Raw genomic sequence first — 27,375 nt, forward strand, 5'->3', positions numbered from 1 at the left:
CTCTTTTTTCAAACATTACCATGAAGTCTTTTTAATATTCATTTGTTTCAGAGGTCTCTGAAGCAGTCAACATGTTTTCTACAATTCTTTAAGTAAACAAGGAAATTGCATCGGTTATTTTACTTGGGCTTGTGCTCTTGGCAAAGCACTGTGGGGCAGAGAAAGGATAGGAAGATATGCTTGTCATAGATTATCTGCTTGAATGTTAGAAAATTACAAAGGTGTGTAGTATTTTTAAATGGTGTTTCTGATAGCTCTTGCATATAGGTGAGGGGTGTGTTAAGTGTTTCCTTTTTTTATAAATTGTGTCTCCTCCGTCCCTTCTCTTTCATGTAGCTTGCTCAATGCAATCTACAAATGCCAATTAAGCACACTGCAATGATCTGTGAAGTAGGCATGCAGTTCTTAGAGCCTCATTGAGGTGCCGTTTTTTTGTTTTTTTTTTTTGGTGGGAACATCAGGTCACTTAGGAAAGCTACAGTAACTCTTTAATGTATTCAAATATAACTACTATGTGACTTAAAATAGTTACTATTCTCAAGTTTTTGGGCGGTTTAAAGGTTTGAATTCTGACAAATTTACAGTAGATAATAACTGGAGCCTCTTATTTTCGTATTAAAAAGGATTAAATGTACGTGACCTCTTGTTTTATAATTGTAATTGGGGTAATCTAAACTTTAATCCATCATATTGATATTGAAACTTCTCTAATACCAGGAAAGCTTGTTAAAATTATAATTTGTTGGACTCAAACCAGTTGTACTGCATATTGATTTAATCTGAATGCAACATCTTTTCAGTTATTATATAGAAGTTTAGGATGTGTTCTTGGTCTTTTGAAAAAATTAAATTGAATATTGTTAGTGTGGTACTTCATCAGTACTTTTAATATAAAGGCCAGATTTACAACTTGGAATATTTTGATTTGATCATATTCAGCCAGAATCTTTGAAAATTTTGTGAAGAAAAGTTCCATTCAGAAAGCCATTCAAGTAAGCTTTTTTGGAATTTACTTTTATGGAGAATTAATTTTTATATCTCCACTCATTTGACATGTTATTTGTAATTAAATTGTAGATTATGTGTTTGAACTATCAGTACCATACATTTTTGGGAAAATGAGAAATCGTATCTTTAAATGAAAAACTCACTTTGGAAACTTTAATTACCAAAAAAATGTGTATTCCCATGTATTCAGCAATTCATAATGATCAGGGTCCCTTGTCCAGCTGTCATGAGTATTCTAGCTCCTTGGATAGGTATTCGTATCATGAAGAAGGATATTCTAGTTAGATGATATTTAACTAAAACCTAGACTTTGCTCTACCATATCCATCAGCCTACCTGCTGCCTGTGATAGCTTTTTTTTTTTTTTTTTGACCTTAAGTTAAATATATTCGTATGCTGATCAAATACAGTGAGTTTTGGGTAAGGGAAATTGGTTGGTTACCTTTGAGATTGGTCATTCTGGAGTGAATTGTCAAATCTGATTATAAGTACACTCAGTTTCTAGAGTTTATAATAACATTGATAATGATCATGCTTATAGCTTCTAATAGTTGTCTTTTTATGATGTGCTATGCTGAGTATTTTACATGCATGATTTCCTTTTATCCTCACAACAGTTGTATGTGGTTAGTACTGGTAACTCCTTTTTACAGAGGGGGAAATTGAGGTTAAGTAGCTTAACATCACACAGCCGGTAAATAGCAAAGCCAGTATTTGAACCCAGGTCTTTTTAAATTATAGAATCTGGATCAAAAGACCTAACAGCCTATTTACATAGAAGAGATAGAGTCCAACTGCTTTATTTTACGAGAGAGAAAACTTAGGCCTAGAGAAGTCCAAGGCGTAAGTGACAAACCTGTTACCTGGCTCTTTACACCACATCACATCACATCACTTCATTATTATGAAAGTGTTTGAGCTTTCTGTGAAAGTTCAAGGTGAAGGGGAATACTCAAAGTTAGGCATGTTTAGTATAATGAATGCAAGTGGATTAAGTTGCAAGCGAGGCAAAGGATTGGTTCTATTTTTTCATACTTTGTTCACTATGTTGTGCATGTAACATATGCACACACTATTTTTGCATGCATAAATGAATTGCCGAAATATTTCAAAGTTTGTGTTTTGGGTAATGAATGAAGTGGTTTGGGGCAGAAGTTTTCCTATTTTAATAAAATTATCAATGAAATAAGACAACAATGAAATGAAAAAATAAGAGGTCCATCATGATCATGGAAAACAACTTGGAAAGAAAACTGAGACACTGGTAATTTTTTTAAAATGAGCTAAAAATGCCTAATTGAAAACAAGTTTAAAAAAATCTTAGCAGGCGCCATTGATTATTTTAGATTATTTTTGTCTATCAAGAGGAAAATAAGTTACCATGGATACTTACTCGTTGGGTTTTTTTTAAAACAAAAAAATAGTCTCTTTTAGACCGTTAAAAAAGTTAAAATTATTAAAGCTTTAAAAAGGTTTAGAATTTGTTATCCATAAAATCTGCTTCTTAATGCAATGCAGTTTTCAGTTAAAAAAAAAAAATAGTCTGTTATATTTGAAAGAGCAACTAAGGTGATTTATTCCTTTGTTATTAATCATGCCCAGCATTTGAGTTTTCAGTGAATGGTAAGCTTTATTTCTGCAAGCTAACCTTTTTATAAATATTATAAATAGTAAATTTAAGTAACTGGTTATACTATGACTACTTAATGCATTTTTTTCAAAGCTTGCAGAGTTTTGTTTTTGGTTTTGTATTGTTGACCTTGCTAAGTACTTAATAAGTACTTTTAAGCACTTGTGTCTCTACAGTGTGGCATGAAAGGAAGATAAAGGGCATTTTAAATTTTGTCAATTTAGAGAATGTTCAGTTTTTTACGACATGGATGTGTGTTGTTACTCCTAAGGTACATCTGTTTATTGACAAGATTTTGAATTTGAAAAGCTTTTTGAAAAAGGAATTTTGGCTTATTTTTAAATTTTAGATGTGGATTTGTGTCATTGACTTATCTGCAGAGATAACTTTTTCTTACTAGGGTCGCTTTTTCATCTAGATTTAGGGCTATATTGAGAAAGTGAATAGGAAAATGAAAATTTTTATATTCATACAGTTTCCATTTTAATCACAGAAATATATGAATATTATTATCTAATAATACCTTGCACTTATGTTACACATTCTGAGACATTGGATAGAATTCCCACACAATAATGTGAAGTTTTTTTTTAATGTGAAGTTGGAAAGCACAAAAATTATTTAATGTAGTTTAATTTTAGAAAATTAAAAAAAATATATGGGTGTGTATTTCTTGACTTTTTCTTTATAGCCTACATTATTCTTATTTTAGTAGGTAATTAAACATTAATTTTTAATGTAATAAAGAATTTTACTACCATAGGACATGCTTTTCCTTTGGTATAATTTATATACAAGCTTCCTGACGTATAAGTAGATTTTTTTAAATTTAAGAAATCTGTGGCTTCCTGGGATTTTGTGAGTAAGACAAAGTTTAGTTATCAAACTGATTTGAGATTAAGAAGAAAATAAAGTGTCACATGGAGGCTTACCCAGTGACATTTTGGCCACAGTCAAGACAGTATTTTATCTTTTGAGTCTTATGATACTAACATCTCTTAGCCATGGAGTCTTAAGAAAGCTCTACATTTAAAAAAAACAAACCCAAAAACTTTAAAAATAAGCATCCTAAAAGTTTTAGTTGTGAAACATGACAAAGAGCATAAAACCTACATGTACAATATAAACAAATAATTAGAAAGTGAACATCATGTTGTGACCACTCTTTTATAAGCCTTTTTAAGAAAGGCTACAGAGATAGCCCCATTGGTTTAGCTGATATTGCCTTGTTGGTACTTGGAGTTTAGGGATACAAGTAGGCTGAAAAGTAATTAAAAAATTAGTAACCATAAGGAGTCAGCAAATGTGGAAACTAAATGACCAGTTCTTAATATTATCAAAAGGTTATCTGGACAATCAGAAAAGAACAACTTCCTAACATTTAGTGTAGAGTGATTTGAAATCTTGGTGCTTAATTAACAAATGTGAAACAAAAGATACTGAATCCTACAAGAATCATGCCTTTTTATACAAAGTGTTTATTCACAGATCGTTAATTTTGCATTTTTTGATAGGATTCAATGATTTGGTTTTAGATTAATGTGCAAACTCTAAACTTTTAGACTTTTGCTTAGAACATGTCAAATTTGCCTGCACTAATAATCTCCTAACCTAAGTATCTTATTTTACAAAAACTAGTTTGACTCTTGGTTTCACGTTAAAGTAACCATTCAAAAAATATTAACCTGAGAAGTAATCAGTAGTGACAATCTATGTTTGACTCTTCATCCTTGGTGCCCCTTGATTCTTACCTTTTCCGTAGGTGAACCAATTTTCTTTTGAAACTGAAGAAACTCACTTGATTGTGTGCTTCCCTGGCTTTCTAGCCTTTTGGCGGGGGTGGGGGGGGCGGTAAGAAAATTGTTTGGAAAGGTTAAATGTTGACTTTCAAGGATTTTGATTGCAGAAAAAGTTGAAAAATTCCCCCACCCGCCACCTGCTGAATAGAGTCTGTTTGCATAAAACTGCAGTATAGACTTTGAGAAACATTTTTATAACACCTCTGTATATATAAATTTAAAGCCTTTTTTTGGTTATTATAATTTTGTCACTTTAAGCTGCCTCCTTTATGATCTCAGCAGGATCCAAATAACATTAGAATATAATATTTTATGTTGGATTTTTGCTGTGGTTTACTGTATCCTTGAATTGCTTTCCACAATGCAATAGAATGATATTTCTTTTTATTCTGGCTGATAGTTAAATATATATTTTTGCTAATTTTTCCCTTGCAAGGATGTTGAGTTTTCCTAAATGTGGACGCAAACATGATTTGATATTATTTTAAAAGTCTAAATTAGGTAGTTTGGCTTTGTGTATAGAGTTAATATGCTTTTGTTCCTCTCATGGTTTCTGTATCATTATCACCTGTAAATTAAGCCTCGATTATTAGAATGTATTTTATTGGGCGACAGAATTAGTTAAGGTACTGAGATATTGAGGTTAGGTATTGCACACATATACATACATATACATACATACATACTACTCTTAAGAAATGCTGATGGCCCTGTTTTTATTTTTTAATGGAAAATCGAACTTTCCAAAGTGACCACTTGTTTAAAAATAACATTAATTATGTTAAATTATGAAAGGATTGTTAATTGAAGGGAAATTGAAAACCAGTAAGATATAAAGATTAAAATCACCTGAAATTGTACCAAATGGAAGTATAACTACTGCTAACATTTTGTTCTGTAATCTTAGTGTTTTTTCTTATGTGTATATATATATCTTTTATAAATTAGAATCGTATATTAATATTTTATAATGCTTTATTGTGAAATAATTTTTTTGAGAATGTGATTTTTAAAATTGACATAGATTGCATTGTAAGGGTATGCTATATCTGTTTACTATTCTATCGATGGCATTTTAGGCAGTTTGCAACTTGGGGATATTATAATTTGATGAACATCTTTATACATTTTAAAAAACTATGATTATTTTATTACAGTAAATTTATGAAAGTAGAATTACTTAAAACATATGAACATTTCAGAAGCTTTTGAAACATTTCCAATTTGTTCTCCAGAAAGTATTTTTTTTTAAATGCCTACAGCACCTGGTCTTCCTAGGTGGTCCCCCATCCAAGTACTAACCAGGCTTGACCCTACTTAGCTTCTGAGATCAAATGAGATCCGGCATGTTTAGGGTTGCATGGCTGTAGACCAGAAAGTTTTTTTTTTTTTTTTCAATCACAGTTTTATTGAGAAATAATTCACATACCATACAATTTACCCATTTGGAGTACCCAATACAGTGGTTTTTAGTATATTCACAGAATTGTGCAACCATCATCGCAATCGATTTTAGAACTTTTCCAGAAAGGTTTGAACCAGTTTAAACTCCCAGCAGTATCCGAAAGGCTTTGCTTTTAAAAATTGCAGTTGTTCTTGGTTTTTCAAGTGCAGTACAAAATACAAGAACACACAGTTTGTGTGATATATACTTGTGTAATGTATACTTTATAATCACTATCATTTAGTTTTAAATTTTTTATTTCCCCTTTATTGAGATATGACTGACTGAGATATTTATACTTTATATCCATTTATGAGTGAGATTTTAGAGTCATGAAAAGTTGTTCATATTTCCTATGTTAAGAAAACCTGACAAAGTTTAAGCTTATGAAATAGATTTTTTAAATTATAAAATCATTCTGCTGTCTAGTGAAGATGCCTTTATTGAGAGTGTTGCATGTGATTTAAAATGTTTCTTTTCATACAGATTTTATTTAGAAATATCTTAGTTTAGAAAATGTTAAATAATGTTCTTAGTTTATAGAAATGTTAAACCTATATAATTAACTGTAGCAAACTTGTCCTTCTATAGAAAGTACAGTTGTCTTTTTAAGAGAGGTTTGCTTTGCTCTAACTGACCTTCACCTGGACAGTTCTGTTTGCTTTAAGCCATTTAACAAAACATCTCTCTCTCTTTTTTTTAACTCAGTGGCGTGTAGGGCAAGAGTCAAGGAAACAGTTCCTATCCCCATTGTACCTTTTACCACTGAAGCTCAGTGTGCTTAACTCTGAAGTAGAGATGAAAATGACTACTTTTTAGAGTTATGGGGATCCAAATTAGAAGTGCAAGAGTGTGCCTAGAACTATACTAGGCATATAGCTGATAATAAATGACTTTTTTTAATATAAGAAAAATAACGCATGCAAAATGAACTAATTTTTAGTTGCATGTTTAATGGATGAAAAAGAAAGTCATTTGGCCTAAACTCACTTTTATAGAAATTAAAAGTTGAATGTTAACTAATGCTTCATCGGAATCTTTGGGTTATGTGGATGTTTCTCAGTTGGTCATATTCATACTGGTACAAGTATGAACATGAAGTTAACTTTCCAGTCTAAATTTACTTCCACTGTTGTTGTAACAGCATGATGACTATAGCTTCACCAATACTTAGCGTTCAGATTAAGCAATAGGTGATAATGTAAATTTTGAATATAGAGTATGAAGTTAACTTTTGTTCTAACTTTTACTGCTTATTTGAAAACGAAATGTTTAATATAATTGAACCTAAAATGCTAAAGTGATAAACCTGATTAACAAAAAAAACTGGTCTTTTTTATAGGAAAGATAAACTTAGTAAATTATTATTTTAAAGTGCTTAATACTTTAAAAACTACATGTCATTTCTGTAATGCATTCTCTTTATATCTTGCTATGGGGAATGGAGAATACAAGGGGCAAGAAAGTAAAATTTGAACATTTGCAAAACCAATCTTAGAAACCATTATAGTTTAAAAGTTTGTTGGGGAAAGAGGTAGGAAAATATGTGGATGAATTTGTTAGTTTACTAGATTTCATAGTGCATGGAACACGATGACTGATATAAATTACTTAGTTTGTAATAATTTTCAGTATGAGCTAGTACCCTTGATGTAAGAGATTGGAAAATAATGTAAATTTTCTTCAAGTGGTAACACCATGTCTGTTGTTGACAGGTGTGGTCAAGAACAAAGAGAAGACAGCTGAAGTTAAACCAAATAGATAAAGGAAATAATATGTTTTATTAGTAAGTTTCGTATTGATACAAGGCAGTTCAATAGTAATTTGGTTTAGCCAGGAAAAAATAAGAACTACAAAGCAACCTAAAATGTTGTATAACTTAATGGAATCATAGGCAAGTGAAAATTGTATGATGGTATTTAGTGATAGGGTTTCTGGTTAAATGAAATAAGATACAGTTTTGTTTGTTTTTATATTTCATAATCGTGGTTCATTTCATGCAGGTCACTTCCTAATATAGGATATTTTAATGTCTTTGACCATTATCTTTCTCTTAACACATTTTTAGTAGAAGATTTTTAAGTGAAAGTTTCAGAAAATATTTTGGGAGACAACACTCCAGAGTTAAACAAATTTTGGAGTAGTACAATTATGCTTTTAAAAATAGTAGTGCTCTATTATTAGTAGCATAAACTCAAAAATATTTAAAATAAAAATTAGAAGGCAATGTGCCACTTCTGTAACACACCTTGATTATTTACTTAGAGAATTTTATAGAGAGAAATATGGTCATCATACTGATTTTACCTCCTAAAATCTTATTTATGTAAATAGGTATTGGTTGTGAATTTCATGTAACTGTTTGCTGTTGCAAAAATGAACATCTTTAAATAATGTTAATATGGCAAGTAAGACATTAAAGTTAATTTTTTAAACCATATATATTCTTGTCAGAATGCAAATCCAAACCATGCATATATATATATTAATAACTAGGAGGAATCACAACCTACTTTCCCATTTTTTGAGGTCATTTCAGGTTATCTGGATCACCTGATTTAACTTCTCTTATAGGATTTAAATGAAATCCCAAAGATGTATTTCTTCAAAATTCATGCAGCTAACTTAGAGGTAGAATCAGAACTTACAGTCTCATGACTGTAAGACCAATGTCAGAGTACATTTTTGCTTGTCCCCAGGTTGATCTGACTCTGTCTTTTTTATGTGATTTCCTTCTAGCTTCAGAATACTTTTCACCAATTTCTTTAAAAAGTTTGATTAACCTTATTTTTACAAGCTTTTTGGGGATGTTTAGATCAAATCTGAAAATTTTTTTACATTATCTGCAGGGATGGAAATGCTCTGCGTCTGTGCCGTTCATTATAGTAGCCGTTAGCCACATGTGGGTATTGAATACTTGGAATGTGGCTAGTGGGCCTGAGAACTAAAACTTTATTTTATTTAATTCTAATTGGCTCAAAATTAAATAGCCACATGTGGCTAGCACAGATTTAGATATTCTTAGTGAAGGGAAAGAATTAAGTAGTAGACATATTTTCACATTCATTGCTCTTGTGATTACTGTATTTGTGTTTTTGTGGGTTTGAGTTTTTTAAATCTCATTTTCCCAAAATGCTTACTATTTTAGTAGATTCATTCACAGGAAACAACTTAGTAATAGTTATTTGAAAGCTAAAATATTTTTAAAAATTCTTTTAATCGATGTAGTTATTAACAGACTACATAGACTACTGACTGAAACAATTTCATTTCTGTAGTATTTTGGAGTAGTTATGGTTAAATAATATTTAAATCTTATGCCTTTTATATTACATGGAATACTTGACTAAACTATTATTTAAATCTTTTTGCTATAGCCATACCTCAGAAGCCTCTGAAACAAAGAGAACTCGATGTGCCTGATGATCGATCACCTCTTCACTTGTTTTCCTCCAGTCTTTCTATAAGACTAATTTCTGGTTTTGATTCTGTTAGTCCTTTTTATAACAATCTAGCCTACCAGTCACTGTATCATATTACCCTGTTTTAGTAGCTTAACACTATCTGAAATTTTCTTGTTTATTTAAGCTCCATGAGACCAGAATCTCATTTCCTTTGATTTCCCAGGACCTAGAACAGGGTCTGGTACATAGTTGGTGTTCAGTAATGAACCATGTCACAAACAAAACAAAACAAAAGGACTCTGTGAGGAATAAGATATATATCTGGAATAACATGCCACTTGGAGTCTGGGAATAGGCAAGGTGAGACTCAGCTTTTTGATTATTTACTTAGAAAATTATTTACTTGGCGGTGTTGGTGTGGGTAATTTATGGTGACTAGTTAAGAATGATTTTGTATAGAAACATTTCTCTGGGAACTCTTTTTTAAAAGCAAACAAACTTTTGTCTGGACATACACTTATGTAGTAACTAAATCCTGTCCACCTAAAACATGATAAAACTGACAAAAAAGACAAAAATGTGAGAAAGTATTTCTGTGGTCAGTTTTTGATTATTCAGCCTCATTTCCTAACCTCTTGGCGATTAAAGGGTTTACTTAAAGTCATTTGTATGCCATTGGTTGGAATGGAAAGAATTGCCAATTCCTAATTTTCCAGTGTGTTGTTTTGACTTATGTCTATGAATGGACCTCACTGTGTAGCAGACATAGTCACTTAAAGTCATATAAGCCAGCGGTCCCCAAACTTTTTGACACCAGAGACTGGTGCTCCTATAAAAATCTAATGTCTGATAATCTGGGGTGGAGGTGGGGAGTGGCTGCAAATACAGATGAAGCTTCACTGGCTCACCTGCCTGCCACTCACCTCCTGCTATGCGGCCCAGTAGGACCAATACTGGTCTGCGGCCTGGGGGTTATGGACCCCTGATATAAGCAATATTTGGCTGGCATTGGTTTGAATTATCTGAGAGTAGTTGGAGATCAACTATTCTCTTATAGTAAATTAGGTGATTTAATTTCTGATTTTCAAATGCCAACATGGTAAGTGTATAAAGGATTTTATTTTTACTTATCTATTACTATACATATTCTTAAATAGTTAAACAGTGTTTTAAGATGTGAATGAAAGCCTTTTTATTTAGGGAACTTATACATTATTTACCTTTACAAAATAAATTTCCACAGAGGTTACTCATTAGAAAAAATATTGGCTTAATATAATTCTTTTGGGTGGCTATAAGAGGCTTTTCTTTTTTAACTATGACTATTATATGTTTAAATAATTAGATTTTGAAAAGTGGTTCTTACCATAGTGCTGTTTTTACCACTGCAAATTTTCTTCCCCCTACATGTTTTTGTGAAAATCATTCACAAAATCCAATGTGACTCAGATTTTGGTTGTTAGAAATTGAAAGTCTTAAATACACTAAGTATTTTAGTAATAAAAGGACCCATAACATATTATGTCATGCATGGTAACAGCGTTACTGACATTTTGTTATTTGTATCACATATATGGCTAGAATGAAAAAAACTCTGGAGCATAGAAAACAGTGGTGACTCTACCAACAAAATGGGAAGAAATCATTTCATTTTTTTCTGTATATGTAAAAGGTGACAGGAATACTCTACCAGCAATTAAAATCTAATGGCTTTTTCTGGCTGTCCAGGGACAAATTATAGGTCACATTAGCATGTTTGTATCCATAGATAGGACTATTTTTGTTGTGATGGGGTAAGACTTTTTAAAGTGATATTTCTGTTTCAGGTTCTCCAAACTTAGATTAATGAATCTAAGAGAATTCCCCACCTCCCTCTTGTATGCTTTATAGGGATGTTAGTGGAACTGAAGAAGACAAAATGTGTGTTTGGAAATGCTTTCAGAGAAGCCTCTGTATTTTCTGTTGCTCATCTAACAAATGATGTCAGATTTAGTGGTTTAAACAAAACAAAATTTAAAACAACACAAATGTATTGTCTTGCAGTTCTGGATGTCAAGTCCAACATGGGTCTCACTGGGCTAAAATCAAGGTGTTAGGGCTGCATTCCTTATGGAGGCCTTAGGGGAGTCTGTTTCCTTACCTTTTCCAGCTCCTAGAGGCAGGCTGCATTCATTGGCTTATGTTCCCATCCTTTATTTTCAAAGCCAGCAGCATAACATTTTCAAATCTCTGACTCTGACTCTTCTCCCTCCCTTTTTCACTTAAAAGGATCCTTGTGATTACACTGGGCCCACTTGGATAATCTAGGATACTCTCTCCGTTTGCAAGATCCTTAATTACATCTGCAAAGTCTCTTTTGCCACATAAGGTAACATATTCACAGGTTCTAAGGGTTAGGATGTGGGCATTTGGTGGGAAAACATTATTCTGTATCACAGCCTCTACACAAGTTGAAGATACTGGCTTTTTAGTTGTAGTGATAGGGATTGTTTTTTTTTTTTTGAAGCAGTGTCTTGCCTTTCTGAATTAAAACAGATATGACAGAAAAGTGGTTCAGTGGTCAGTGACAATATGTAATAGAATGCAGGTCATGAAGCAAGACCACTGGGGTTTGACTCCTGGTTTTACCACTTATTATTTGTGTGACCTTAGACAAGTCACATAACCTGTCTTTTCTTCTGTTTCCTTAACTGTAAAATGGAGATAATAGTGTCCACTTTACCAATTTTTTTCTGAGATTTAAATGAGCTAATACTTGTAGAGTACTTGGAACATCCCATCTTAAGTGCTGAATAAATACTGTTGTTTTGGGGGTGGCTCCATAGAGTAGTGGTTAGCACATCTGCTTTACACACAGAAGGTCCTGGATTTGCGCCCCAGCTGGAGCCACGGACCATACCCTGGGTGTGCCAGGCCCCGGTGGGTGTGCACGCAGTGAGCATGTGGGAGGAGACGCCCCGCCTTCAGAGATCCAGTTCTTAAGGGGGAAACAGCAACATCCATAGGTCAGGGGTGGAAGTGGAGGGGAGGGAATTAAAGAGGAGGGGAAATAAATAAATAAATAATTTTGTTTTATTTGAAATTTCTTTAAAACATTTTTTATTTGAAATTTTCAGAGAGATTGTTATATAGATTAAAATCTGGATCTATTCTGAGTTTTTGTAGTTTTAACATTTTGAATAGTCAAAAATATTTCATATTCAGGAAATCATCTGTGTATATTTGTCATTAAAAATAGGATACAAACTGAAAAAATATGAGTATTTCCTTGGTCTGTAATTAATGAGTTGTAAATTTTCTTTTGAAAAAATTTCATATGTTCATTGTAGAATATATAGAGAAGCAAAAGGCAAAGCAAAAAGAATAGAACTCATCCATAATTCCATTCAAAGATAGTCAACATTTACATTTTAGCAAACATCCTTTTAGGGCAGTGGTTCCCAACCCTGGGATGATTTTGCCCTCCAAGGAGACATTTGCCAATGTCTGGAGACATTTTGATTGTTATTACTGGCAGGTGGTACCAGTGGCATCTAGTGGGTAGAGGCCAGGATGCTGCTAAACATCTTAGCCCACATGTGGCAGCCCCCCATAACAAATTATTAGGCCTAAAATGTTTGTAGTGCTGAGGCTGGAAAAACTCGTTTAAGAGTGTGAACTCATCAGTAAATGTATTGCCTTCTTAGTCTAATTTTCAGTCATGTATTTGAATTTTGGATCACTTCTTCATCAATGAGTTATATAAAGTCCAGATACTGAAGACCAAATTTGATTTGGTAGCTCATATTATGCTCTTGGGAAATGTTAGTAATTTTAGAGATTAATATAACCGCAGTTAGATGAGGTTTTCAAAAAAAGATACGTTGAAATTTAAGATTATGAAGTTGAAGTTCTGTTATGGCAAATACTGTGCTGTGATTTTGGGCTGTGCTTTTGACAGCCAAACTATATTTTCTTCTATATTCATTACTTGGTTAGAAATGAAAATTTAGTAGAACAGTTAAAATTTCCTTTTGTCTTCAGCCATCCTTATATTCATTTAGCAGCCTTTTTCGTTCAATTACTGTACTAGGGGATTAGGTATACAGCAATAAGCTGTATACCTAATAGCAAAAATACCCAGTACCTTTGCTGGAAATGAACTAGTTTTGTAATTTAGTTGGTTGGTTGGTGGTTTTTCCATTACTGAAGAAGGCACTGCTACCCTTTGCTTTGGAAATGGAAGATAAATATAAACTTCCGACATCTGAACACATTTGGCAGTTCTCTGAACCCTGAAGTTATTCAGAGATGCCTCAAATATAGCTTAGCATTCTAATATAAATTGATTTTGTGTTTAATACAGGTTTTGCATTAGTCTATAAATGATTCAGAAAAAGGGAAGTTATTTTATTAGAGTTCCAGATTCTTATTTATCATGTGTTATGCTTAAGAGTGATAATGTTGTGACAGTTTCTTTTAATTCCATTAGTAGTGACTGCAGTTTTTACACACTGAAACAAAAGGCAAAGCTTCACTTCATAATGTACCTACTGTTTTTGGAAAATAAGAGCCCTAATACATTAATAGTTTATATGTGCCTATAGAACTATTAGATTCACGGTAGTGACTTTCATATTAAATGTGGTTATGTAAGTGTTTAAAGTTTCCTGGGGAACAGTTTCTTGTCTGCCAGTGACTTCTTTGTGTGATGTGTTTATACTCTATTTCTAGTACTTAATAAAATATCTTCTAATTTAATTCTAATGAAAAGATTACTTGATAAAATATAAGGTTACATACTAAACTTTTGAAAAGTTTAAAAATAATTGTGGCAAATTTTGTTTTGTGTTTTCAATCTGCTGCTAATTTAGTTTTGTGTTGAACATATAAATAATCATAGTGCAGATACTTTCTAACTTTACTGATGACCTTTCTTAGGAAGGAAAAAAGCAAATCTCTACAGTCCTTTCTAACTGCATGCTATTAACAAATAGCCTGTGGCATTTAAATAATACTAATTACTTAATGGTTATTAGTTTATATTAAAATATCTTAATTGTTAATCCAATCCTGTGGCCCCTTAATACTCCCCTTTGTTTACAGTTGATTTATTTACTGATAATGTGCCAGGCACTCTAGTTGGCCTGGGGATTCAGAGATGAAGTAGTCCCATATCCTCAACATAAACTTCAAGTCTTTCCATTTTCTCTGGTATCTAATTTTTTATTTCCCTGAATTAATGTAGTGTGCTTTCATTTCAAATTACAAATGCTTGTAATTTGGTTTTGTAGCATATCAAGATAGGCCCTTCTAATCTAGACCATTTGGAAGCTGTGATATTGAGAACCCAAGAAAGTTCTTAACTGAAACCCTTTTAAGTTAATGGTTAATATAGTGAAGGTACTCCTCTCCCTCCCCACGGGTTAGGACTTTTTGTTTCCTAAGCTTGGAAATGTCTGACTCCCCTGCATCCTCTCTCTGTTCTCACATCCACTAGCTTTTCAACCTGGATGTTTTCTTTGTCATCCAGGCTACTTGTCCCTCCATGTCAGCAGGGACTCTCTTTTGCTCATCTTTTATCTCTAGTCCTCAGGACTAAACATAATATAGATACTCGATATGAAATGGATAAATGAATCTTACCAGGAAAAATTTCTGAACCTCATCTCCTGCACTTTTCCCTTATTGCTTTTCTGTTTCCAGTAATAATATAACTGTGTGATTGCAGGAACCATGTCTATATTTTCATCCCTGTAACTTAACTGCTTAGCCTAGTGTCTGGTAAATTGTAAATGCTCAATAAGTATTTATTTTATTAGAGAAGCCTGTACAGGTTGGGGTGGTAAAACCTGGCTGTAACTTTTGGTCTCATTCCCATTGTAGCAGCAGCAGAATGGGAAGGAAGCAGGAGCTGGCATGACCTTGGCCCAACATTGTCTGAGCCTACAGATGGCAATTAACAGACAGCAACTGGTATCCAGAATTGATGTAATAAAGTATTTTACTATTATTTCTTACACAAATGTTTTGAGATCATGTACACTTACACAGATACACACCCCCCCCCCCTTACTTTAGGTCAGGATGGTCCTCTACTACTGTAAAGTGCTATGGTAGAGTATAGGTAGATACTATGCCAGAAGAAGAGGGTATTAGACCTGGCTTCAGAGGGTGTGTGATGTTTAAGGGGTGGTTTGGAAAAGCTTCTTGGAATATGTTAACACATCTGAATAGAATCATAAGGATGAGTGGTTGATAAGAGAGGACATGCTAGACTGGTGCGGGGCAAGGTGGGAAAGCTGAAGCAGCAGGAGAGGAGGCTGAACAAGTAGGCAGGGGCCAAATCAAGAAAGGTCTTCTGTTTTTTGGATTTTTATCCGAAAGCATGGAGAGCCATGGGGGGTTATTAGATTTGAGGGGTTTTTTTGTTTGTTTGTTTGTTTCTGTTTTTAAGTATTGTCAGTGCTCTAGAGAGGAAATTGGAGATGGGCAACTTTGGAAGCAGGAAGAGCAGTTTGAGAGCTATTGCTCTTATCCAGATGAGAAATAAGGCAGAGCCAATGAACATAGCAAAAACTGGGAAGATTTGGAAGAGAATTGGAGGGTGGAACCCAGCTTAGTTTTATGCATTGCATTTATCTTTTCCCAGTGTGGGGACTTGTCTTTTCACTGTTGTCTTTTGGCATATAGTTTTTAATGATTTTATCAATCATTTCCTTTATGTGTTGTACTCTTTATGTATTGTTTAAGAAATCTTTCCCCACCTTAAATTCATAAAGATCTACTCCTGTTTTATATTTTTGATTTTTCTTAAAAGTTTTTAAGTTTTACTTTTTATATTTGGTCTTTAATCCACCTGGAGTCGTATACTATATGGTAAGGATCTAATTTTTTTTTCTATATAGATAAGCCATTTTTTCCATTACCATTCTTTGAATTTTCTGTCCTTTCCTCTAATCTGCAGTGCTTCTCCTGTTATATGCTAAATTCCCATATAGGTTTGGGTCTGTGAAAACAGATTTTATTCTATTCCATTGTCCCTTTGCCAGTACTTCATATTTTAATTAACCGTAGCTTAATGAATGTAAAGCATTTTATTTTAAGCACATTTAATGTGTGTGTAGAAACCAGTAATTCTTTGAATGGATATTTTAGACTTTATTGTTAAGAAGCATAGGTAAATGTTTTCTTGATTTCTTTTGGAGCATTTTTTAAAAGATGTAATTCACATACCATACAAATCACCCTTTTAATGTGTACTGTTCTGTGGTTTTTAGTATAGTCACAAGGTTGAGCGTTGTCACCACTAATTCCAGAACATTTTCATCACTCCCAAAAGAGATCCCATACCTATTAGCAGTCACCCTTCATTTCTCCTTCATCCCAGCCCCTGGCAACCTGTAATTTTCTTTACAGCTTTTCCTATCCTGGACACTTCATATAAACAGAATCATACAATATGTAGCCTTTTATGAGTACGTTCTTATTTAACCCTTTTCACATTTAGAAAAAAAAGTGCCACTCACTGCCAGCATTAATTTAACACCATGCATAAAAATGTAATGTTCTCTAGGATTTGACATTTTTGACCATCAAGAATTACTATATTTTGTAAATAGAAATACCACTGCTAAAAACAGAATGCTATAAATAGAATGATGTCATTTGTATCCAAAGACTATCAATATACTAGAGTGATGTAAAAATAATAGTAAAAGCAAGATATTTTATGGCAAACTTTGGGGGTAAGGTTGGGACTGTAATCTGTGAGTTATCTCTGGGTAAACACTGCAGCCGCAAGTGCTGCCGGCAAGTGTTCTTGGAGCAAGTGGGAAATAGATTGAACTGAGTAAAATTGATAGATTAGCTTTCGGTAGGAATATTAGTGTGTCTTTAAGAAAGTATGACAAAAATACTGTGCCTTAGTGGGGAGAAAGAAGAACAGATATCACCAATATTTTTTCTGCTTTGTTTTTATTATTTAAGCATCAAGTTCACATTTTATTTCTCCATTAATTGGAGAGTGGTTAATCTTATGCTTTTGCTTAGTTGCTTAATGAGCAAATGTCATATAGCAAATGCTGTTCTAGAAGGGTATCTTCTGTTCATACATCTAGAGTTTATTATATATAGACAAAGGGAGAACATTGATTTAGATGCACATTGTCAGTAATTGTATAAAAATTATATTTGCTTTATGTTTTGGTGGATAAGTGAGTAAAATCATGTGAAAGTATGAAGGGAATATATTCTCTCCTGAATTATTATTTAAAACAAGCAGATTTTCCATTTTAACCCAGAAATTAGTCAGCAGCTTAGAGTTCTTTATAAAAGGCTATCTCGGAAAGTACCTTTAACAAGATATCCAGATAAGGTTTACTAATATAGAACATTTATTTAACATACTAAAATACTGTAAGTCCTTTGTGTCATTTGGAGAATTGATATCTTATTAGTATAATTGCTGAAAAATAGTTTAGAAAAAACAAAATGTTTTCCCCTAAATCAGAGCACTAACCTTTCAAAGAGTTAGCCTCAACCAAAATGTCATAAACTTCCTTAAAAATGATTCAGAAGTTTGACCAGCAGTCTTTTCAAACCTCATAATTTTGACAACCTCAAGTTTTCATTAAAATTATAAGGAAACTAAACATTTGTTAAGTACCTCTAGAGTTAATATCATTATATAACGACCTCAAAGTCTCAAAAGTCCAATCATTTGCATTACTATGGGAATTTAACAAATTGGGAGAAAATGCACAAATTTTAGTCAGAAATAATTAGCTTCTTAATGGCATAACACTTGGATGCCATTAAAGTACTTTCTTTTGTTTGTGGATAAAATAGTAACTCTTATAATCTGATATGGTTTTTGTTCACTCAAAGTATAAGATCATCTAAAGACAAATGAAACAACCGCCTCCATTTGTAATTTTGTTTGTATTTCCTTGACAAAAATTTCCAAGCAGGATCCATTTTGTTTGAAAGATTGGCTTAGGTTGTGTAGTCACTGTATTAAATTTAGTTATTGCTTTTTGTCTGTAACAGAGCTAGATTAGATGCTATCAATTCTAGCTGCTTTTAGTGAATAAAAGGTAAACACTGTTGTTCATTTCCTTTTTGGTTCTGTAGAGGTGTGATCAAGTTCTTAGAATGAAGTGATTGATTTTTTTTTTCCATAACCCCCACCTTCACCTCTGAATATTTTGAGTGTGACGTTAAAATGTAGAAAGGCTTGCAATGACAGAATATTGGTTTTTAGTGTAATTTGCATCCTGTTCATACTTAATAGCAGTTTGTATTTGCTAGTTTTTAAAGGTGTGTGTTTGGGCTCCTTAAAGATACTCATCTCCACTCCATTGAATGAGCTCCAACTCCTGGTGACCCAGTGAATGAGTGATGCTCACAGTGTCCTGTCCTGAACAGCCTTGCTCAGCTCCTGTAGACGCGTATCTGTGGCTTCTTTTATCGAGTCAGTCCACCTCAAATTTGTCTTCCTTTTTTCCTGCTGCCTTCTATTTTTCCCAGCACTATTGTATTTTCCAAAGAACCCTGCCTTCTAATGATGTGCCTGAAGTAGGACAGCTTCAGTTTTGTCATTTTTGCCTCTAGGGATCTTTCAGGCTTAATTTGCTCTAGGACCCACTTATTCATCTTTCTGGTGGTCCCAGCTATCTGTAGAGCTGTCCTCCAACACCGTATTTCAAATGAATCAATTTTTTTCCTATTAGCCTTCTTCACTATCCAGCTTTTGTTTTCATACATAGTGATTGGGAATACAAAGGTATGGATCATCTTAGCCTTGGTCTCTGATGATGCATCACTGCTCTTGGTGATCTTTCCTAATTCTTCCATTGCTGCCCTTCCAAGTCTCAGCCTTTTCTTGATTTCTTGGCTACTTACTCCCATAAAGGATGAAAGCCTTAGTTTTAAAATAGGTATAATAAAATAGAACAACATACTTATATTCTTTTTTTACAGTATACTGTTATTAGTACATTACTAACAATTAAATAATTTTTAAATTATGAAAGCCAAAGTGGGCAATACAGACCACTCTGATCATATAATTAGGTTTAAATGTGAACACAACACAGAACCAAAAAGAATGGAATCTTTTAAAGCCCTGGCATTAGGAGACTTAAGTGGTCTTCCTATAGATTAAGCATGCTTTTTCAAGTTTTTACTTTATAAAGTCTCTGGTTTCATTCTTGCAAACCTATATACTAAAAATAATAGACCTTATTTTTTAAAAATTAACTTCTGTTTTTTTTTCTTTGTGTAGATTTGGGAGAAAAAATGAAAATCTCCCTTGATGCTGTCATCGAGACATCTTCATATTCCATCATTAAATATGAGTCATAGTTGAAAAATTTTTGGGGGGGAGTGTCTGTGTGTATGTATTAAACTTGTTTTAATATAGGATCTGATTTTCAAACATTAAGTGATCAGTTAGAAATCAGCATATTAATATATTCGATAGTTTTATCTTGTTACACCTCAGAGTATATACTTAATCTTGCCTTTATATACTGAATTTAGATATTTTTTTGCTTTAAAACAAAATGAACCTCTAATTTTTCAACATTATGTTTCAAAAAATTTTTTAAATAATATTTCGCCACAGAAATCTCCAAACAGTAAAAACGCCAGGTTTTCAAGAACTAGCATAGCTGGTTCATTACTGCAGACTGTCTGCATGCACTCTATTCCTGTTACTATAGAAACACATACAGACTGTGGATTTATCATAAACCTTGAGAAATGTTCCTTGCAACAATTCACATAAAGAAACATCTGGATTTCTTGTTTATCCTGTGGGAAAGGAAGACCACCCTCTTCCTCTGTGTTGTGGAGATGACATATTCTATTTTTCTTTAGCTGTAGGAATTCTAATATTGATATACCAAGTATGCTTGGCATTTTAGTGTGATTGATTATAATTACTAGAGTAGGTTTGGAAAATAAAGATTGATGTTCATTCCAATTCAATTAACTGTGACTATGAACATTATATTTTGAGAGCTTTCACATTCTGAATTTCAGATTTACGGTATTAGTAACACTAGGATTGTAAATAGATATGCTTATATTGGAGTTTTAAAAATATTTTTTGGTTTTCTGTTGGGTTAATAGACTCACCCTGGAAATTTATTTGATTTCATGCCAGTCTCTTGGTGCTGTAAGCCTTGCAGGGAAGGTTAGCTAAGGAGAATTTCAGTAGTGGCTAGGTAAGCAGTCGTCAGTCAGATATTTCCAAGAACATTCCCAGAAGAGACTATAACTGTGTTTATATTCTCTCTCCATGGAAGGATTCTCAACAGCTTTTTAAAGCATTACATTTATAGGTAATAACTTTATTAAATTTACATAGTTCGGTTTAAAAGATTCATTAAGTCCCTTCTCTGAGCCTTCGCTTTGGGTTCTTGGAGCACATAGATGAAAAAAATTACTTCCTGCTCTTAAGAAAATCACATAAACATTGTTTCATGATTGATTAATTCTAAGCAGAATGCATATTATATCTTTGGAACACAGAGGAAAGTAACTGGGACTAGCCTAGAGCTTAAATGACTACTTCTTGGAGACGACTTTTTCAGCTCAAAAGGTGGTTAAAAGTCAAGTGAAAAAGAAAATGTAAAAGGGCATATTAGACATAGGAGATAACATTAGTAAAGACAGTGGTGTGAAATCGTAGTGTGTATAGTAATTCCCAGTAATTTAACGTTACTGGTGTACAGAAGTGACTTGAGACGTATGTAGAGACCTTGTCTAGAGGGCCTTATGTGCTCTGTGGGCCAAGTTGCTTTGACTTTCTCTACGAATCATTGAAAGATTTTAATAAGGAAAGTTTTGTGATTAGATTTACAAATTAAGTAACCTAGGAATTATTTAAGGGGAGGATGGGTCTCAAAACAAATAGGCAATTTATATGATATATTAGAACCATATCCGATCCCCAAAAGCCTGAATAATGATATCAATAAGGAATTTTGATATATAATAAGATATAGTTTTCTCTTGAGAAGAGACTGATGTTAAAGTTAGAAAAATAAGTGTGTACAGCATAGATGTAATTCTATAAAATAGAATCCAGAAATATGTATGATGTACCAAAGAGAATTGTTCATTTTAAGAATTTGTTAAAGTGGCTTAAACTATACATGAAACACATCATGAATACTTAATTGATATTTATAATTTCAAGCTGTTCATCTGAATCATGTGACCTGCTTTCTTTTTTTTCTTAATTCCATGTCTAAGATTTGACTTAAGGTTTTTATAAACTTCTGTTATCGCTCCCCTCATGAATAAGTTGGTAAATAAATAAGAGCCTTAAAGCTTTAGTTAATAATTTTCACCTTTTTTCCTTTAAAACTGTAGACAGCTTCAAAATTAAGAGAAAAGGTATTTATTGATTATTTTTATCTTAAAGCCTAGAAACATTGGTCAGAGGTAGAATTTATCATAAATCGTTTGCCTGTGGTGGTTTCATTTACTTGGAATTACATATTAGAATGGGTGGAAGACTAATGTCATTATTTAGTGTCTCACCAAATTAACTCTGAGGAGGGGTACTGGAGAAGTGTGAAGTATAGAGTGTGAATATAGAGCCAGTGCTGTGGAACAGAGTGGCTATGTTTGAATCCTCCATTTACAAGATGTCTGACTAAGGGCAAGTTACTTAATCATGCTGGACTTCATTTTCCATTTGTAAAATTGTGGTAGTGATAGTATTTCCTCAAAGATGTGTTATGAGGATTAAAATAATATAACACATGTGAAGCATTTAGGATAGTATTGACTATCCTATATAGTAAGTCTTCAAATGTTAGTCATTATTATTACTATTTAGTAATACAAAAAAATTAAAACATACCATCTTTATCAGGGATTTTTTAAGTACAAAGGTGTGAGAATTTTTGGTGGCCTGCACTGGGTGGTTATAAAATATGAGGTTCAATAACACCTAACTTCTATATCCTGCCTGTCTTTCATGGTCCAAATGCTTCCTTGCCTCGTTAGTGAATTGTACTTCTCAAAAGTTTGTTATAATGGTAACAGTTTAATTCTTAGTCTACCTTCTGTTTCACAGTGTTCACTATTACTTTATGAGTCTTGTCCATAAAAGCTTATCTAGTCTAGTATACACTCTAAATGCCTTTAAGTCAGAGATCAAGTTTTTCACAAGTCCTGGTGCCCAACATTGCATTGAATGATAATAATAGCTAACAGATATTGAGCTCCATATTCCAGGCACTGTCTGAAGTACTGCTCATGGCTTAACTCTTTAACTCTCACAACAACATGAGGTAGACAGGCAATTGTAAGTATTCACATAGTTACTTGATAAGGAAACTGAAATTTAGGGAGATTAAGTTGCCTAAAGTCACATAGCTAAGCCTTGGATCTGGGTACTTGGTAGTTAATAAGGTCTTAACCATTATGTCTGCTGTTTGGAGGCTGGCTGCCGTACTCCAATATTTATAAAAATCACTATGTAGGGATTTAGTTATGGTCTTAAAATATCTTTTTTTTTTTTAAATGATCAAAACTGCTTACTTGACTACATTATTATTTGGAGGGATAATATGAAAAAATATCACTCTATTCATGCTTAGACTTTCTAGAAAATATGACCATGTGGACCATTTTGCTTATTTGGTCAGAATATGGTGTCAAGATTTAATACAAGTGTTACCACTTTAAGAAGCTATAGCTTTTTCTTTTCAAGGCTTATTCTAAATCCTAGCCAAATTATTTATTTTTCCAACTTTTTACTTTTGAAATTTTCAATCTTTTAGGAAAATTAAAAGAATATTACACCTGGATTAGCCAGTTGTTAACACTTTGCCTCCTTTGTTTTACTACCAAGTGTATGTACTTTTAAAATCCTAAACCATTTGAAAGTTGTGGATCCTGTGATACTTTAATATTTCAGCATAGCTCTTCTAAGAATAAGGACATTCTCTTACGTAAACAGAACACTATTATAATACCCTTGGAAATTAATAGCTCCATTGTTTAATACCAGTCCATATTTAAAATTCCATTTTCTCCAAAATAAATTTTTAACATATGGGTGTGTGTTTAAATCCAGAATTTAATCCAAGTTCATGCATTGAATTAGGTTGTCTAAATCTATCTTTTAAAATCTAGGATAGTCTTTCTACCTTTGATTTATAACATTAAGTTTTTTGAAGAACTCGGGCCAATTGTCTGAGAGAATCTTTCACATTTTGGATTTGTCTCTTTCCTCATTTTGAGATTCAGTTTACCTCTGCAGACTATAACTTGGGATACTAATCTGGAAGCTGATCTTGTATATGACAGGTATGCAAACCAAAACCACAGATAGCATCTTGTCAAATGTCAGTATTTAACTTGCCTTCAAGTTGAAAGTTTGAAGAACTTTTGAATTCCACCTGTATAGTTGCATCATGTGTATTTACCGAATTTTAAAGCATACCCACCCTTCTTGTGTCTGTGACCTATACATTTTTGCAAAGGGTCAAGTTAGGATAATGTTTCAATTCTTAAACTATTTATAAAGAAATGATTTCTAACATCAACATAGTATGCTGGTTAGGATCACAGACTCTGAAACTAGACTACCTTGATAGAATCTCAGCTCTGTCAATTAAGGACTAGCTTTGTGCCATTTGAGCAAGTTATTTAACCTCTCTGTGCCTCTATTTCCCTATCATAATGGGAACTAATATTAATATCTACCTGAAGGTTGTTGGGAGGATTAAATGTACTATTGTATGTAAAGCATTTAGAATGGTTCCTGGCATATAATAGGCATGTTTTCAGTGTTAGTGGTGGTTATCATAGAATAGTTGTTATTTTGGCAATGACAGAGGAACAAAGTACATGCACAAAAGAAATGAATTCTCTGGAAACTTATAGCTGAGGGAAGTGGAAGTAGTATAGTGGTAAAAATCATGGGCTTTAGATTTAGACATGCTTAGATTCACATCCTAATTCTGCCCCCTTTGCTTGTGGTTTAAACAAGCCACATAATCCCTCTGAAATTCAGTTTCTTTTACCTATGAACCAGGAGTCACAATATTTTACAGAGTTGTTATGAGGATTAAATGAGATAATGTATAAAATGCGTGGCCCAGAGTAGATGCTAAGAAATGAGAGTGCCCTCTGACACTTCCCACCCTCCATTCCACTTTTGGGCAGTTGATTTCCTGTATGCTCTTGTATGCATTTGTTTGCAGTTACAGAACTTCTAAACTTCTTTCCATTTGCTAACAGCAGAATAAACAGCAGCTGTTTAATTGGATACACCTTGAAAAGTGTGTTGTCAGCTTTTTCCCCCCTCTTCCGTTTGCTCTTTTGGGTTACTTCCCTTATTACTAGAACCAAGATGGTAATCACTGTTAATAGGTCATAGAATTGAACTGAGCTGTAGCCTCAGAATCCTTTTTTAACAGTATTCCATGCAGCTACAATCAGTTCATCAGACTTCATACAGTAGTGAAATCCTCTCTGCCTTAGAGCTTTCTAGAAGAAATGTTTACAGGGTAATCAAAATAGTAACTGGACTGCCCATTAATACTGTCTTGAGATGTGTGCTCGTCAAACCTTACGACAAAGCAGAGTGGTCTTAGACCATTTTCTAACAGATGCTTATCTATATTATAACATTCTTACATAACGTGGGCATCTTTAGACACCTTCTGGAGGAGGTGCAATAATTGTAAGAGTATAATGCATGACTATAATGCAAAGATTACTATTCAATGACTCAAACAAGAGTATGCATCAGAATCAGCTGGAACGTGGTCTTAAAAATACTCATGCTCTAGGCCTCACCCATATTTATTGAATCATAAACCTTAACATACGCATTTCTTAAAGTTCCCCCAAATGATTCTACTAGTTATATCACTGGTTAAAAACTACTAGATACTGGCAAGAGTATAAAGAAGCAGATATCTTCACATGCTATTGGTACAAATGTAAATTGCTGTAGTACAGCCAATAGAACAGTTTTGTAGTAGCTATCAGATTTTCAATCTGTTGCCTAGGAGTACATATATGCACAAATATATAGTTTCAAGAAGATTTTCTGTAGAGCTGTTTATAATATCAAACAGTTGTGAACAACTAAATGACTGTCAGTACACAAATGGTTAAATACATTATGGTAGATACCATAGTTGTTTACTGTGCAACCATTTAAAGAATGAAGTGTATATGAAAATGATCTATACATGTTGATGTAGAAAGATATCTAGGATATATTAAGTTGAATAAGCGAGTCACCACTTATAATAAAAACCTTATTTTTAAAGTTTTACATGTAAATTTATAGAGAAAGATTTAGGAGAATATCCAATGAAGAGTTTATAGTCGTTATTCATGACAGAGAAGAATGGGAATGATGGAGGGGGAGAGCAATAGGCATTTTTACTTTTGTATTTAAAATACTTGCAATAAGATTTTATTATTTTTGTGATAATAAAAAGAACCACTGGACAGAATATGGATGATTTAAAGGAAGCTTTATGGAACTTAATTTATATGTTATTAGGACACTGCTTATATTGCAAATATTTAGATTTAACCTTAGAATTAAAATCTCAACTTGGTAAACAGAAAGGAATGTCAAGACTACTTTGTGTGTTTACAAAGAGGATAAAATTTGTTACTAAAGTTATTGTAAAAGTAATTAAGAGTTTCAAACATATAAGCATTTAAGATAAAAAGTATTTGCCTTGTGTCAGAATTATATTAGGTACATGTTTTAAAAATATTTAGTGTCTGCGCATATATGTATATGAAAATTGACTTCAGAATATTTTAGTTTAATCCTTTTTCAGAAAGTCTCATATTCTGGATTTTGTTGATTACGTCCCTATGATTAGCTTCTAGCCTGTGAGGATATTAACACCTTTTAATTTCCTCTTTTAAAACTTTAGGCCCGATGAAAGAAAGGGAAAGTTAAGGATGCTGGAGCAGAACAATGGATTTCTCTTTCTCTTTCATGCAAGGGATCATGGGAAACACAATTCAGCAACCACCTCAACTCATTGACTCCGCCAACATTCGTCAGGAGGATGCCTTTGATAACAACAGTGACATTGTTGAAGATGGTGGCCATACACCATACGAAGCTACCTTGCAACAAGGCTTTCAGTACCCACCTACAACAGAAGATCTTCCTCCACTCACAAATGGCTATCCACCTTCAATCAGCATGTATGAAACTCAAACCAAATACCAGTCATATAACCAGTATCCCAATGGGTCAGCCAATGGCTTTGGTGCAGTTAGAAACTTTAGCCCCACTGACTATTACCATTCAGAAATTCCAAACACAAGACCACATGAAATTCTGGAAAAACCTTCTCCTCCACAGCTACCACCACCTCCTTCGGTACCACAAACTGTGATTCCAAAGAAGACTGGCTCACCTGAAATTAAACTAAAAATAACCAAAACTATCCAGAATGGCAGGGAATTGTTTGAGTCTTCCCTTTGTGGAGACCTTTTAAATGAAGTACAGGCAAGTGAGCACACCAAGTCAAAGCATGAAAGCAGAAAAGAAAAAAGGAAAAAAAGTAGCAAGCATGACTCATCTAGATCTGAAGAGCGCAAGTCACACAAAATCCCCAAATTAGAACCAGAGGAACAAAGTGTAAGTTGAAACATCTTTTTGAAAAATTCTGTAATATTTCACATTTACTGGAAGTCTTAGAGATTATTCAGTTTTTATCTCTTGAAATATAAATATTTCTGGTAACTTCTTCTAATCCCTAACAAGGAGCTTTGGATATTATAACAGGTGCTGAATAAATATTTGTTGAATAAATGAATGGATATCATTAGAATGAAGCAATATTTTTAAAACCTGGCACTAAGAATCTTGCTTCCTATGTTTCTTTGAATAATATCTTCACTTTACTTGCTATTAATAAACTTGTCTCTAAAGATGGACAAAGAATATAATTATATCTTTTTTATTAGTATTTTAGACCAACTTTTGCCAGTAGAGCTTAGATGTAACACTACTAGTGTGTTTGCTACAGAATAACCTGAAGTAATAGAGGAACTCTTTTTATTAAACTAAGAATTAGTATTCATATA

At 33.2% G+C, this 27,375-nt stretch overlaps 1 protein-coding gene and 1 pseudogene across 11 annotated transcripts in view; one reads left to right on the forward strand and one right to left on the reverse strand.

The window, feature by feature from the left end:
* Positions 1 to 27,375, forward strand: part of NSD3 (nuclear receptor binding SET domain protein 3) — a 93,169-nt gene that overhangs the window by 1,674 nt on the left and 64,120 nt on the right. For 5 of the 11 annotated variants that reach the window (XM_025049970.1, XM_025049973.1, XM_025049972.1 and 2 more), the window contains exon 1: positions 26,173 to 26,926. In XM_025049970.1, the coding sequence (XP_024905738.1) occupies positions 26,252 to 26,926 (675 nt within the window). In that variant the 5' untranslated portion in view covers positions 26,173 to 26,251. Of the gene's footprint in view, positions 1 to 9,508; positions 9,646 to 11,553; positions 11,654 to 26,172; positions 26,927 to 27,375 lie in introns of those variants that run through there. The other 6 variants (XM_015592874.2, XM_006916300.3, XM_015592877.2 and 3 more) reach the window with 4 other exon arrangements.
* LOC112483504 lies at positions 5,691 to 5,809 on the reverse strand (annotated as a pseudogene).

The sequence above is a fragment of the Pteropus alecto genome, unplaced genomic scaffold (assembly GCF_000325575.1).
Source record: "Pteropus alecto unplaced genomic scaffold, ASM32557v1 scaffold24, whole genome shotgun sequence".
NCBI lineage: Eukaryota > Metazoa > Chordata > Mammalia > Chiroptera > Pteropodidae > Pteropus > Pteropus alecto.